We start from the raw sequence: 14299 nt of genomic DNA on the forward strand, positions 1-14299 counted from the left end.
AGAACTTTAGTTTTGTGTCCGTTGTGGAGACCGCCCAGGCTGACCCTTGAGACTGGGCTCTGAGCTTTCCAGAAATCACTGACCACTCCTCTGGCTCTTTCCCCAGGGTTATCAATGCCGGGAAGAGCACATACAATGAAGACCAAGCCAGCTGTGAGGTACTCACTGTGAAGAAGAAAGCAGGGGCCATTACCTCAACCCCGAACAGGAACTCCACTAAGAGACGGTCCTCCCTTCCCAATGGGGAAGGGCTGCAACTGAAGGAGAACTCGGTAAGACCCTCCTTCACCCCCCAGTTCTCAGGTGAGAAGAACCTGTGCATTCTGGCCCCACTGTGAGGCACTTGAGCTGAATCCCGGTCTATAGTGGGAGAGAGAAAGGCAGTGTCCCCAGAGTTAGTGGGCTGGTGGGTCTGTATTCCAGGTATCGCACAGTCAAAGCTAAAGGTGACACATGTGTGAAGAGCTGGTGTTTATTAGGTTCTTAACGCTTAGAGTAAATAAAACACCCAATCATCTCTAGGCTTTGTTGCAAGAAATAGTGTATATAATGTTTGGTGGTTGTAAAGGAGCCACTTCAAGGTTTTTGTGAAGGAGGTGGGATGGAGGGATGCAAGTAACCCTAGCCATTGGCTTAAAGCCCTGCCATGGCTTTGCTCCCTTCTTCCCCTTGCCTGTCTGTTAGCGTTGTCCAGTGGGAGCCCCCTCCCTGATGCTCTTCCAAATTAGTACTTGTTTTAATTGGCCTAAAGCCCTTGCATCCCATGGGGCAGCCCTGTAGACTGAATGCCCTATTGACAAACCACAAAGTGTCTCTCCTTTCTTCAGTTTCTAGAGAATAAAGCAGATACCCTCAGAAAATTCTTTCTTTCTTTTCTTTTTGTTAAGTAGGCTCCGTGCAGCGCTTGATTGAACTCACAACCCTGAGATCAAGACCTGCACTGAGACCAAAAGTTGGATGCTTAACCAACTGAGCCACCCAGGCAGCCCCTCAGAAAGTTCTGAAGAAACCCTCAGAAAAGTATAGGGAGTAATCCGTACTCTGTCCACCAGCACATTATTTAGCTTACAGAAAAGAAACATTGAATGAGATGATCCAAATGTGACTTTGTCTTCTAATACTCAAGGATATTTTTGTATATACATTTTTATAGGATTTTAAAGGATCTAGGAATCTCTTCTCAGGGTCAGCAACAGCATCCTGCTGCATTTACACTTACGGACTAAGACTACTGATTTATTTTGTTCATACTAGTTCAACTTAGAGTTGAAACACAGTGACCCATGGAGTCTCATTGGCAATTCTTGTGTTCAAGGCTGAAGGAAGCACTGATGGGGCTTTTCCCAAAGAGCCAAAGTCCAGGACTCAGATGGGCAGTAAAGAATAATAATGGTTAAGGGCACAGGCTCTGGAGCGGTATGGTTCAGAGTGGTCCATCCCAGTCTGTCATTTATTAAACCATTTAATTTTAGGATATTTATTCTTTGAGCCTTAGTTTTCTATAAAGAGGAGTAGTAATAGTACCACCAAGTATGTTAGGAAAGAGACTGATTAGAAGTATGAAATTGTCCATGGAAATGTTGAGCCAGAGTCTTAATTAATAAATCCTTGATATATGTGAGCAGTTATCCTGTAGTCAGTCCCACTTCTGTGATTCTCTGTGGATAATGTCCACTGAATTTGTACCTTTACCCATTTGTGAATTGGCAATCACACAATTTTCCTTCATACCTATGCGATAGGATTGTTTTGAAGATGAGTTATTATGGAAAAGTGCTCAGAGAATGTGAGATATTAATGATAGCAAGACATGGGTGCCAGTGACTTAATGTTGCTCTTTCTCCCCTGATAGTCTCCCCTGCCACTGAGATGTGAAGTGATTCTGTAAAAATTAGTCCGCATGGAGGGGTGCCTGGGTGGTTCAGTGGGTTAAATGTTCCACTTCGACTCAGGTCATGATCTTGTGGTTCGTGAGCTCAAGCACTATACATCGGGCTCTGTGTTGACAGCACAGAGCCTGGGACCTGCTTCGGATTCTGTTGTCTCCCTCTCTCTCTGCCCCTGCACCACTTGTACTCTGTCTCTCTCTTTCATAAATGAATAAACATTAAAAAAATTAAAAAAAAAAATGAGTCAGCGTTGACATTTGGCCCAAGACCAGTTGATGATGTCATTTTCCCTTGGTGCTAAGTTCCTCCCAGAAATGGAGCCAGGAGTAGCTTTTTAACTTCCTTTCCTTGAGAACAGTGAAACCAGTGCATAAGCACTTTAGGATGGAGCCACGAACCTCCCCTGAGACAGTCCTGAATCTCTGGGGTCCACGTTCTAGGAGGGAGCACAGAGGTGCCAAGCAGAGTGGACACATCCTGTCCCTTCTATTTCTGCTTCAGCTACAGCAGCTTTACTTCCAGCTGCCAGACATATTAGGCTTTAATATTTATTAGAGTTTCAGGCAAGAGATTTGCTGCCTTTTTTTTAATTGTGGGAAAATACACATAACATAAAATTCACCATTTTACCATTTTTTTAGCTGTCCAGTTTAGTGGCATTAAATACATTCTTACCATTACTACCATCCATCTCCAGAGCATTTTCTGAAATTGAAGCTCTCTACGCATTGAGCCCTAACCCCCATTCCTCCCCACCCCCCCTCCCCTGGCAACTACCATTCTACTTTTTGTTTGTATAAATTTGACTACTCTAGGTATCTCATGTAAGTGGAATCATACAATATTTGTCACTTTGTGTCTGCTTTATTTCACTTATAATGTCTTCAAGGTTCATCCATGTTGTAGAATGTATCAGAATTTTATCCTTTTTTTTTTTTTAAGTTTATTTATTTTGGGAGAGAGAGAGAGCCCATAAGTGGGGAAAGTGCAGAAAGAGAGAATCCCAAGCAGGCTCCATACTGTCAGGTGGATCCTGACGTGGGGCTTGAACTCATGAGCCATGAGATCATGATCTCAGCCGAAATCAAGAGTGGAATTCTTAACTGACTGAGCCACCCAGGTACCCCTCTTATTCAGTCTTAATAGAGAATAAAATTCTGAGGGGTGCCTGGGTGGCTCAGTCAGTTAACCGTTCCACTCTTGATTTCGGCTCAGGTCATGATCTCATAGTTCGGGAGACCGATCCTCGTGTCTGGCTCAGCACTGACAGTGTGAAGCCTGCTTTGGATTCCCTCTGCCTTTCTCTCTGTCTCTTTCTCAAAATAAATAAACTTTAAGAAAATAAAAAAAAGACTGAATAGTATTCCACTGTTTGTATAACAGTAAACCATTTTGTTTATTAATTTGACCATCAGTGGACACTTGCTTCTATCTTTTGACTATTATGAATAATATTGCTGTAAACATGGGTCTGCAGATAACTGTCAGTCCCTGATTTCAGTTCTTTTGCCTATCTGCCCAGAGTGGAACTGCTGGATGATAAGGTAATTCTATTTAATTTTTTGAGGAACGGCCATACTGTTTCCCACAGCACTACACCATTTTACATTCCCACTAGTAATGCACAAGAGTTCCAGTTTCTCCATATCCTTACCAATGTTTGTTGATTTCTGGTGGGGTTTTTTTTTTTTTTTTTTTTTTTTTATATATGAAATTTATTGTCAAATTGGTTTCCATACAACACCCAGTGCTCATCCCAAAAGGTGCCCTCCTCAGTACCCATCACCCACCCTCTCCTCCCTCCCACCCCCCATCAACCCTTAGTTTGTTCTCAGTTCTCAACAGTCTCTTATGCTTTGGCTCTCTCCCACTCTAACCTCTTTTTTTTTTTTTTGTTCCCCTCCCCCATGGGTTTCTCTTAAGTTTCTCAGGATCCACATAAGAGTGAAACCATATGGTATCTGTCTTTCTCTGTATGGCTTATTTCACTTAGCATCACACTCTCCAGTTCCATCCACGTTGCTACAAAAGGCCATATTTCATTTTTTCTCATTGCCACGTAGTACTCCATTGTGTATATAAACCACAATTTCTTTATCCATTCATCAGTTGATGGACATTTAGGCTCTTTCCATAATTTGGCTATTGTTGAGAGTGCTGCTATGAACATTGGGGTACAAGTGCCCCTATGCATCAGTACTCCTGTGTCCCTTGGATAAATTCCTAGCAGTGCTATTGCTGGGTCATAGGGTAGGTCTATTTTTAATTTTCTGAGGAACCTCCACACTGCTTTCCAGAGCGGCTGCACCAATTTGCATTCCCACCAACAGTGCAAGAGGGTTCCCGTTTCTCCACATCCTCTCCAGCATCTATAGTCTCCTGATTTGTTCATTTTGGCCACTCTGACTGGCGTGAGGTGATATCTGAGTGTGGTTTTGATTTGTATTTCCCTGATAAGGAGCGACGCTGAACATCTTTTCATGTGCCTGTTGGCCATCCGGATGTCTTCTTTAGAGAAGTGTCTATTCATGTTTTCTGCCCATTTCTTCACTGGGTTATTTGCTTTTCGGGTGTGGAGTTTGGTGAGCTCTTTATAGATTTTGGATACTAGCCCTTTGTCCGATATGTCATTTGCAAATATCTTTTCCCATTCTGTTGGTTGCCTTTTAGTTTTGTTGGTTGTTTCCTTTGCTGTGCAGAAGCTTTTTATCTTCATAAGGTCCCAGTAATTCACTTTTGCTTTTAATTCCCTTGCCTTTGGGGATGTGTCGAGGAAGAGATTGCTACGGCTGAGGTCAGAGAGGTCTTTTCCTGCTTTCTCCTCTAAGGTTTTGATGGTTTCCTGTCTCACATTCAGGTCCTTTATCCATTTTGAGTTTATTTTTGTGAATGGTGTGAGAAAGTGGTCTAGTTTCAACCTTCTGCATGTTGCTGTCCAGTTCTCCCAGCACCATTTGTTAAAGAGACTGTCTTTTTTCCATTGGATGTTCTTTCCTGCTTTGTCAAAGATTAGTTGGCCATACGTTTGTGGGTCTAGTTCTGGGGTTTCTATTCTATTCCATTGGTCTATGTGTCTGTTTTTGTGCCATGTTGTTTTGTTTTTAAGTAGCCATTCTAATGGATGTGACATGGTATCTCATTGTGGCTTTTTTTTGCCCTATGATTATTGACGTTGAACATCTTATGTGCTTGTTGGACAGCTAGGTCTTATTAAAAGAAACATCAAGTGTTCTTTGTTCAATATTTATTTGTTCTATATTTGAGTCCTTTGGTCGTTTTTAAATTAGGCTGTCGGTCATGTTGTGGATTGCACTGCTTTTTAAAAGCTTGAAAACCATGACTTGCTGGGCCAGGTAAACCAATAAGCACTTGCTGCATACCAGGAACTAGATGCTGAGGATTTCTCAAGGAATAAACTTGACTAGAATCCTTACCTTCGTGGAACTTACATCCATTGAAGGAGACAAACAGTACAATGTATCCCATGGCAGATAACAAATGCTATGGAGAAAAGCAAAGCAGAGATGCAGGAATACAGGAAGCGTGAGGTGCATGGGTGGTTAAAGAAGGTGCCACTGAGGTGACGTTTGGGCACAGACTGAAAAGTGCAGTTACTTGGAGGAAGAGCTTTCTGACATTCTAGACACCTGCAAGGCCCCTGAGGCAGGAATAGGCCTGGTGTTCTCCAGAATCACCAAGGAGGCTCACGTGGCTAGAGTAGAGAGAATGAAGTCTGGGTTGCAGGAAATGTCAGAAAGGCGATGAGAATGGGGGGAGGGGATCCTCCAGTAGGACTTTGAAGGCCATTATCAGGACTTGAGTTTCTACTCTGAATGAACTATTTGCTAGCAGGGCACACCAGCCATACTGCTTACAAGAAGCCATTTAGAAGACATCCCTTAACTCAAATATGGTGGCACGTAGAAAAGATATTGATAGCATAGGGTGCAGGACGAATCCCCTGCAGGAGACCAGGTGGATCCGCCCCTCGTTGCCTGTGAGTCTGTTCCTTTACCTACCGAACATGTCTTGAGCACTGAGTCTGCCTTGGGGATTAGGAGGTGAACCCAGTGAGGTTCCAGTCCTCCTGGAGCTGAGCTGAGGAGGGAGAAAGAGTCACTAACCAGCAGCAACTCAATGCAGTGAGTTTTAAGAGAAAGATTTAAAAAATCCAGGTTATATGGAAGCCTAACTCAGGTGGGTTACCAGTGGTTTCGGAAACAACAGAGGAGAAGGAATGGGTCAGTTGAGGGATGCTTCCTGGAGAAAGTGACATTTGAGCTGTCGTTTAAGAAAGTGAATACGAATTGACCAAGCAAATACGAGAAAGGGGAGATTTCGACAGGGAACATGCATATGCAAAGACAGGTTGGCACGAGAGCACATGATGCATGTCTTCTAGTGTCCTGAGGCACCTGTGATCATTTGGAGGGTGATAAGACAGAAACAACAAGCAGGGTTCATACACAAGAGCCATTTAATGCCCTAATAAGCTGGAATTTGAACCAAATGACATTAGACAAGGGTATGATGGAATCAAGACCATGAGGGCAGTGCGAAGGCTGACTTGGGAAGGCTCAGGAGCAAACCTGGGACACTGAGGAGACTGGCTCATGCAGAAACGTGAGGGAGAAATGATGAAAGCTTGAAATAAGGCTGTGATTGGAGCAAGGGGCAGGCTCAGAAGAGATAAGGTGAGACATGCAGTAGATAGGACCAGATGACCTAGTGCATGGGGCAGGGAGGAGGTGAGATGCCAGGTTTCAGCCACTGGGTGCTGGTCCTTGAAGATGAAGCTCTGGGTCGGGCACAGGTTGGAAGGTGAGGGGGTGGGCAGAAATGGTGAGTTCTGGGTATTCTAAACTTCCAGGTAGAAGTGTTTTGTAGGGAGTTAGAAATAAAGGTTTGGAGCTCAGGAGCATATCCTAGGGAGGCTTAGATTTTAGGAATTTCCACCCCAAAGAAGTTTCAAGAAGACGGGAGCCCCAGTGAGGTTCAGTAGCTCTGCCATGGGCGCAGAGAGATAAGATAGGGCCAAGAACGATAAGGATGAAAAAAATGGGTAAATATCATTGGAAGCAAGAAGTGGGACAACCGGATAAATGATGGCATCATTATTTCAGGTGCAGAGAGTTGACAGGCATTGAGGGTGACAAAAGGAAGACACATGGGCTTTCTGTAGCATGTGATGCGTGTGACTAATTTCTCCTTCCTTCCTTGAATTCTCACCTCCAGTCAACTTTGTAAAGCCAAAATGACCATTTCCAGAAGACTACTTTCGTGTCTAATATCACCTTCATCTTACTTGGAGGTTGAAGAAAATCTAAAATGTCCTACTAAAGTTTACAGATGATGACATTTCTTATACTGAGTGCCATCTGGGCAGCTGGGTAGCAATAAGATGATTTTTTTTTTCCTTCCTACAGATAATCACTGATGGGGATAAAAATTTTTTTATTTTTTTATTTTTGAGTGACAGTGTGCAAGCAAACCAGGGAGGGGGAGAGGGAGAGAGAGAATCTGAAGCAGGCTCCACACTCAGTGGGGAGCCCTGTATGCGCCTCCGTCTCACGACCGTGAGATCATAACCTGAGCCGAAATCAAGAGTCGGATGCTTCACCACATGAGCCACCCAGGTGCTCCTAATTGGTATAAAAGTTTTAAGGCAACTTTAATCCATCCCTCATGCCAGTTCACAGAAAATTATTTTATCCTATTGGTACAGGCGATCTTTTTAGCCAAAGAAGTCAAATTAATCCTCCTGTTTTAAAACACGCTTAAAGAAAATTTGGTGGAGAAAATCACGTCCACTATGTTTTGCCTCTCCTGGCTTCCATGACGCATTTACCGAAGGAGTGTTGTCTCCTCCAGTGCTTGCTGAGTTGTTGACGGCAGCGCCTTCTAGAAAACCACAAATGAATTTCAGATTCCATCCACAAATCCAGGAATATGTTGGGAGCTAAAGAAGCAGTGTTTGAAAGAAGCCACAAAACTTAAAAGAGATACAAATGGCAGAGTTTCAAAGCGTTCTGCTCTGCAGTAGTTTAGCCTGAAGAAGTGGAAGGGATGTGGTTGAATTATTGTGTTCTGTGCAAAATAGTAATCCAGTTTTTTAAATGGAGAGTTTAGCGATATAGTGAAGAGACCATTTCTTTTTTAAGGATGCGGAAGAGATTTTTAAAAAAAATTTTTTTAACGTTTATTTATTTTTGAGACAGAGACAGAGCATGAACGGGGGAGGGTCAGAGAGAGGGAGGCACAGAATCTGAAACAGGCTCCAGGCTCTGAGCTGTCAGCACAGATCCTGACGCGGAGCTCGAACTCACGGACCGCGAGATCATGAGTCGTTCGCTGAACCGACTGAGCCACCCAGGCGCCCCTGAGAAATTTCGAGGTCTCTGGTGAAGTGGGTATGATCTAGAGAAGGCTATTTTCTGCGATGAGTTCAGGGTGGACGTTTCCTGTGCCAGGATCACATTAAGTGGTTTACATGTTAGGAGCCGTGATCCCGCAGACAGGCAGGCAGGAAATAGGTAACTCTGTGGCAGTGTGCAAGCCTCCTGGCATTCCTGTGCCTCTGATTATTTGGGGTCATAGGGTGGGTGGCAAGGATAGAAGAGAATCTAAAATGCCAGCATTTCCAAAGGACGATCTCAAAAGATTGTCTCTTGGGAAAGATGCTGTAAGCTTTTTGAGGGCAACACGTTGGTCAGCAGCCTCCTGCCTGCCTCCCACTGCAGGCATTTTAATTCACCAGATCAAGGTTTCTAGGAACTAATCACCATTACTAGGCTTCCTGTGCTTTGAGAGGTGTTAGGCAGTCTTTATTTACCATACTGTGTCCCTTGCAAGTGAAAAGCGTAACTTTTCCAAACGCTTTTGCTTTTCAGTTCCCAAGTACATGGTCGTCCTAGGAATGAGGTAAAAAGAAGAGAATACTAGGTGACTTCTCTGGGGAGGGAGAAAAAGTTCACTCTTGGGGGCATCTTAGAGCCTTAGTATCAACAAGCTCCTGTTCTTCTCCAAGTTCTGTAGGTGGTATATAGGGCATTGTGGCAACAACCAGGACATTTTCCCCCTACATCTGACTGCCTGTTTGGAACAGATCGTTTCTGGCTGAAGACTAGACTGTGGATACATGCATTCCAAGTCTATTTCCTTAGGAGCACCCTTCTGGTGTTTAATTTAGTCAAAACACGTCAGAGAATGTGGTTTCAGTATCTGTTAGTTCAGGGTCCAGTTACAAGAACAGAAGATGGCTGTGTCCACACCGTGGCCAAGCTCATCAGCAGGGGAGAGAAACCTGATTATCTTTCTCAATGGAGGATAGGACGTTACGGTGGGAATTCAAGGCAAGTAGAATCGGATTGGGATGGGGAGAGGTAAAAGGGAAATGAGAAGGGGCTATTTCAACTCTCTGCATGGAAGATATGCCATTCTTTTCATTTGTTTTCTGTAAGAAGGTCTCCGTCATGCCGCAGAGCCTTAAATGAAGGTAGCTTGTGGTTCCACGGTGGCAGCCTTTCTGGAATATTTGGCCATCATTTGGCAGTCTGCTTTCTGTAGTGATGTCAGCTATAAAAAACAAGAGGAGGAACCCTCTATTTTTCTCCTTGTATTTATTATGCTAAACTTTCCCTCCTTAGTTAAAGTCTTTGTTTTGTGCAAGTCAAGAAAACATAACCTTTCTCTTTATCTCCTTAGATTTTCTGAAGCAGGAGTGCAGTGGTTTCTCTCAAAACTCTTATCTCTTGGTTCCAGGGACAAGAACTCTTGCCAGTGATTAAGAAGGGTAACTTTACAACGAGGCTGATGTCAGTTAGAGTGACTTTACAATTCTCTCCTCGGGGGGTTGGTTTTCCTCCAGACCAGGTCTGTCCAAGATGTCCATAGTGGCCAGGAGTGCAATTCCAGCTTGGTTCGCCAACAGATTTTTCCCACCGTGGCACGTCTTAAGGCTAAAGGAAAATAAATGGTGCTGAGATGGAAATGTTTCCTTGTTTCACTTGTAATTTGATTTCCTCACAACTTTAGATGGGAAGAACATTGGCAAGAGCGGTAACCTCTTGAGAATCCTTCTTCCTTCCTTTCTGTTTTTGTTTTTTTTTTAATACAATACTCAGCATTCGTGTGCCAGATGCGATCTGATCTCAGTCCTTTCCCCAGTTTTGATTCATTGAACCTGATAATGTGTACATATGTATTATCATTCTCTTTATTTTACTGATGAAGAAATTGAGGCACGGTGATGTAAAGTGTAAAGCTTGGAGTCAACCCAGGCAATCTGGCCTCTTGAGACAGGCTGCCTCTTTAGCCATTAGCTGTTGCGACATGTGTCAGGGAAACCTCCTTGGAAAAGGCTGAAATAAAGGAGGAATAACTCCTAATGGTGGGTACAGTTTAGTACTAAATATCTTCTCATTTCTATTATGATTTCTCTTTTGATGTAGAAGTTATTGAGTGCTCTTTCCCATCAGCCCAGAAACTGGATAACAGCTCTCTGGTGAAAGACAGAATGGAAATGAAATGGTGTATCATCTTAATGTCCTTAGAATCCACTTTTTCTTGCTAACTTCTAGAAAAACCAGTGTTGGCATGAAACCATGGCAAGAAGAAAAAGCCTTCTGAATAACAATGTGTGTCTCAGTTTAAATCCTGTTGCTCCACTTACTAGATGTTAGTTAGTTACCTCATGCAAGTGAGTTGACCTCTCAATGCCTCTGTTCCATATGGGGGATATTAGCTCCTACCTCATAGGGTTGTTTGAACTAAATGAGTTAAAAATATGAAAAGTGTTATTGTGCCTCACATGTCGTAAGTGCTCAGTTAATATTATCTGTTCTAATAGTGGAGTTTGTAGCACATTTCAATATTATTTCACATTACTTATGTTTTTACTGTAACCTAATTTAGGGAGAGGTTTTTGATGTATTAAATAATAATTTGAGAACATTCCTGAGCTAGTTTTTGAGTCTAGAATAAAATAAACACAACTTAGCCAAAACTGTCACAAACTTTGTATGTCTCAGCTGTCAGAAATTACTGCTTATTTAGTAGTGTTTTTAAAATGGGACAGAATGAAAACAAATAAAATGGAACAGAAACATAGCAAGTGTTGGTGAGGATGTGAAGAAAAAAGAACCCCCGTGCACTGTTGGTGGGAATGTACACTGGGGAAGCCACTGTGGAAAACAGTATAGAGGTTCCTCAAAAAATTAAAAAAAGAATTCCCATATGATCCAGTAACTCCAGTACTGGGTATTTACCCAAAGAAATGAAATCATGAATTCGAAAAATTTGAAAAAATATATGCTTCCCTATGTTTATTGCCGTGTTATTTACAATAGCCAAGATACGAAAGCAGCCCAAGTCTCCATCAACAGATGAATGGATCAAGAAGCTGTGGTATATACATATACAAGCAAATACTACTCAGCCATAAAAAAGAATGAAACCTTGACATTTGCAACAGCATGGACGGACCTAGAGGGTATTATGCTAAGTGAAATAAGTCAGTCAGAGCAAGACAGATACCATATGATTTCACTCATATGGAATTTAAGAAAACAAATGAACAAGCAACAAAGAAACAAAAGACTCAAGTACAAAGAATAAACTGGTGGTTCCACCAGAGGGGAGTGGGTAGGGAGAATGGGTGAAATAAATAGGATTAAGAGTACACTTATCTTGATGAGCACTGAGTAATGTGTAGAATTGTTGAATCGTTATATTATACATCTGAAACAAATATAATGTGTTTGTGTATGTGAATTATACTTGAATAAAGAATTGTTAATTAAAAATTTTTTAAATAAAAATTTTATAAAGGGACTAAATTGCCATTCAGAAACAAAAACCAAACTTACAAGTGTATCCTGCATCTTACTGTCTCATAAAATGAGGAATTGAAACAAAGAAATCAGCATTTCATGTAGTCAGATCCTGAGGAGGAAGCAGTGCTCATTTAAGTACATGAAATTAAGCATTCTTTCCTTCTGGGGCGCACAACATCTGAGTAATTTAGTCAAAAAGAGGAATGGTAAAACATAAAGTATGCTGCAAGGGCATGATGCCGAGCACACAGCACCAGAGGCTTGGGCCCTGGCAATGACGTTCATGAAGTTCCTCCAGTCTCCTGCATGTGCTTGGTCATTAGCTTTTCTCCCTTGGCTGTGTTACCCTGAGCATCAGTACTGGGGATTTCAGTCAAGCACTGTGGATGAAATGCCTGAAACACATCCTTTAGACTCTGAATTATCATCTTCGTTGTGATACCTTGAAAACTGGCCAGAAACTATGGATATCAACCATATAGTAGCTTAGAGTGGGGAATGAGAAGAGTATGGCAACTCTCTGATGGCCCAATGGGAGTGGTCCTCCTTCGGCTAGAAGAAAGGAGGGAGGAAGAAAGCACATCCTGTGCTCGTATTAAGCCTTGTGTAAAATCAACCATGGGATTTAACCCAAAGTGGGATTTCCACCTTTCTGGTACTCACTTCCTATTGTGCACATGGCCCGTCCTTAGATTTTCTGAATTCCAGAACTGTTTGGTGTAGGGAAGGGAATACGTGTATCGAATGAGCTGAGTTGCTTTTATCTTCAGGGAAGACAGGTAAGAGGAGACACCACTTATTTCCCTTGAAAACTGTCTAGAGTAGCCGTCTCCAAACCATCAGTTAAAGACCATTTTTTGAGGGGCACCTGGCTGGCTCAGTCTGTTAAGTGTCCCACTTCAGCTCAGGTCATGATCTCCCAGGTTGTGAGTTGGAGCCCTACCTCAGGATCTGCGCTGACAGCTCAGAGCCTGCTTGGGATTCTGTCTCCTTCTCTGCCCCTCCCGTTTGTGCACGCGCTCGCTCTCTCTTACTCTCAAAAATAAAAAACATTTTAAAAACTTATTTTAGGGGCGCCTGGGTGGCGCAGTCGGTTAAGCGTCCGACTTCAGCCAGGTCACGATCTCGCGGTCCGTGAGTTCGAGCCCCGCGTCGGGCTCTGGGCCGATGGCTCAGAGCCTGGAGCCTGTTTCCGATTCTGTGTCTCCCTCTCTCTCTGCCCCTCGCCCGTTCATGCTCTGTCTCTCTCTGTCCCAAAAATAAATAAATGTTGAAAAAAAAAAAAACTTATTTTAAAGAATTTGACAATTTCTTGAGTATGCACTCCCAACAAATTTAATGATGTATTTAATGATATGTAACTATACTACTAGATATCCATACATATATTTAGTAATTATAAAAATATATTAAATATTTTTAAGATAATTTAAAGGCAGTAAAGATGAAAAGACAACAGTTTAAAATAACAACAGCTACCAATCATGGGGTTCTTATTATATGCCAGGCATTGTTCTATTTTCCCCACAGTAACTCATTTATTGTCTTGCCAAGAGCAAAGACTTCATGTTCCCATTAGCTAATACCTCAAGGCAGAATTCATCATGAACAATAGCAAGTATAATTCCATATTTCATCTGTCTCTTTGAGCATGTCAGATACTTTTGATTAGAATGATGATTGCTGTTGTTAGATGTGACTAGATTTTCATTACTTGGGGTAAGATGTGCCAGCTGTGACATGTTCTTATTTGTCATGTTTTCCATCTGTTTCTATGCAGGAAATTTTTTAAAAACCTGTTGTCCACTTGGTGAGGGATGGTTTAGTTAAAAACTTAGTCATATAATGCACAAGACCACTCAGTTGGGGGCACACGTATCAAGCAATGAGTTACAATATGCCAAAGCCAGTGTATGCGTGAGGGCACCACTGTTCCATGCTTGAGACAACACAAAGTTGTATGTACTTACACACCACGTGAGGGCGCCAGTGGCAGTCTCTAGGAGAAACTGGCAAAGCTGAGGTTCTTCTCCAGCTTTAGGAGAAAACACATGAAAAAAATTATCATTTTCCTCTTACATGCTAGCTGAGCATTTTTTTAACTCCCCCTAAGCTTTGCGTGCTCCGTCGTGGGGTGGGGGTGGGGGGGGTGGGGGAGGGCTGAGAAAGGGCTTGTACACAGTTGGAGCCCCGTGCAGGGAGTAAGAGTGGAGGGCCCTGGCATCTTCACACGGATCCACATGTGTCAAGCCTCATTCCTTGGTTTTCTTTGTGTTTCCTGCCTCCCGTCTCAGCCTTCTCTTAGGCTCCACAGGAAATGTCTGAGGTTTTGTCTAGAATCTCCCCTTTTTTTGTGAGCATGCCATTGGGGGGGGGGCTTCTCCACCGCCTTCCAGATGACTCACAAAGGCTCTTTTGCCTGTGGTTCCTCAGAGTTGGGGTGCCGGTTTTTGGCACCCCTGATTAGCTGTGCTGTAATTATCCCTGACCCTGAATGGACGCAAGCTGCTTGTATCAGAAATTATGTCCGTAGCTGGCTCAGTAGCTACATTTCTATTTGGAGCAACCTTCTATTTG

General features: G+C 42.8%; 1 protein-coding gene across 3 annotated transcripts in view; it reads left to right on the top strand.

Annotated features, from left to right (window-relative positions):
* PPM1H (protein phosphatase, Mg2+/Mn2+ dependent 1H) overlaps window positions 1–14299 on the top strand; it is a 264640-nt gene that overhangs the window by 105335 nt on the left and 145006 nt on the right. For all 3 annotated transcript variants that reach the window (XM_086712926.1, XM_086712925.1, XM_086712924.1), the window contains exon 2: window positions 107–272. In XM_086712926.1, coding sequence (XP_086569052.1) covers window positions 107–272 — 166 coding nt within the window. The remainder of the gene's footprint in view (window positions 1–106; window positions 273–14299) is intronic.

The sequence above is a fragment of the Puma concolor genome, chromosome B4 (genome assembly GCF_028749965.1).
Source record: "Puma concolor isolate L17-30 chromosome B4, mPumCon1.1.hap2, whole genome shotgun sequence".
NCBI classification, from domain to species: domain Eukaryota; kingdom Metazoa; phylum Chordata; class Mammalia; order Carnivora; family Felidae; genus Puma; species Puma concolor.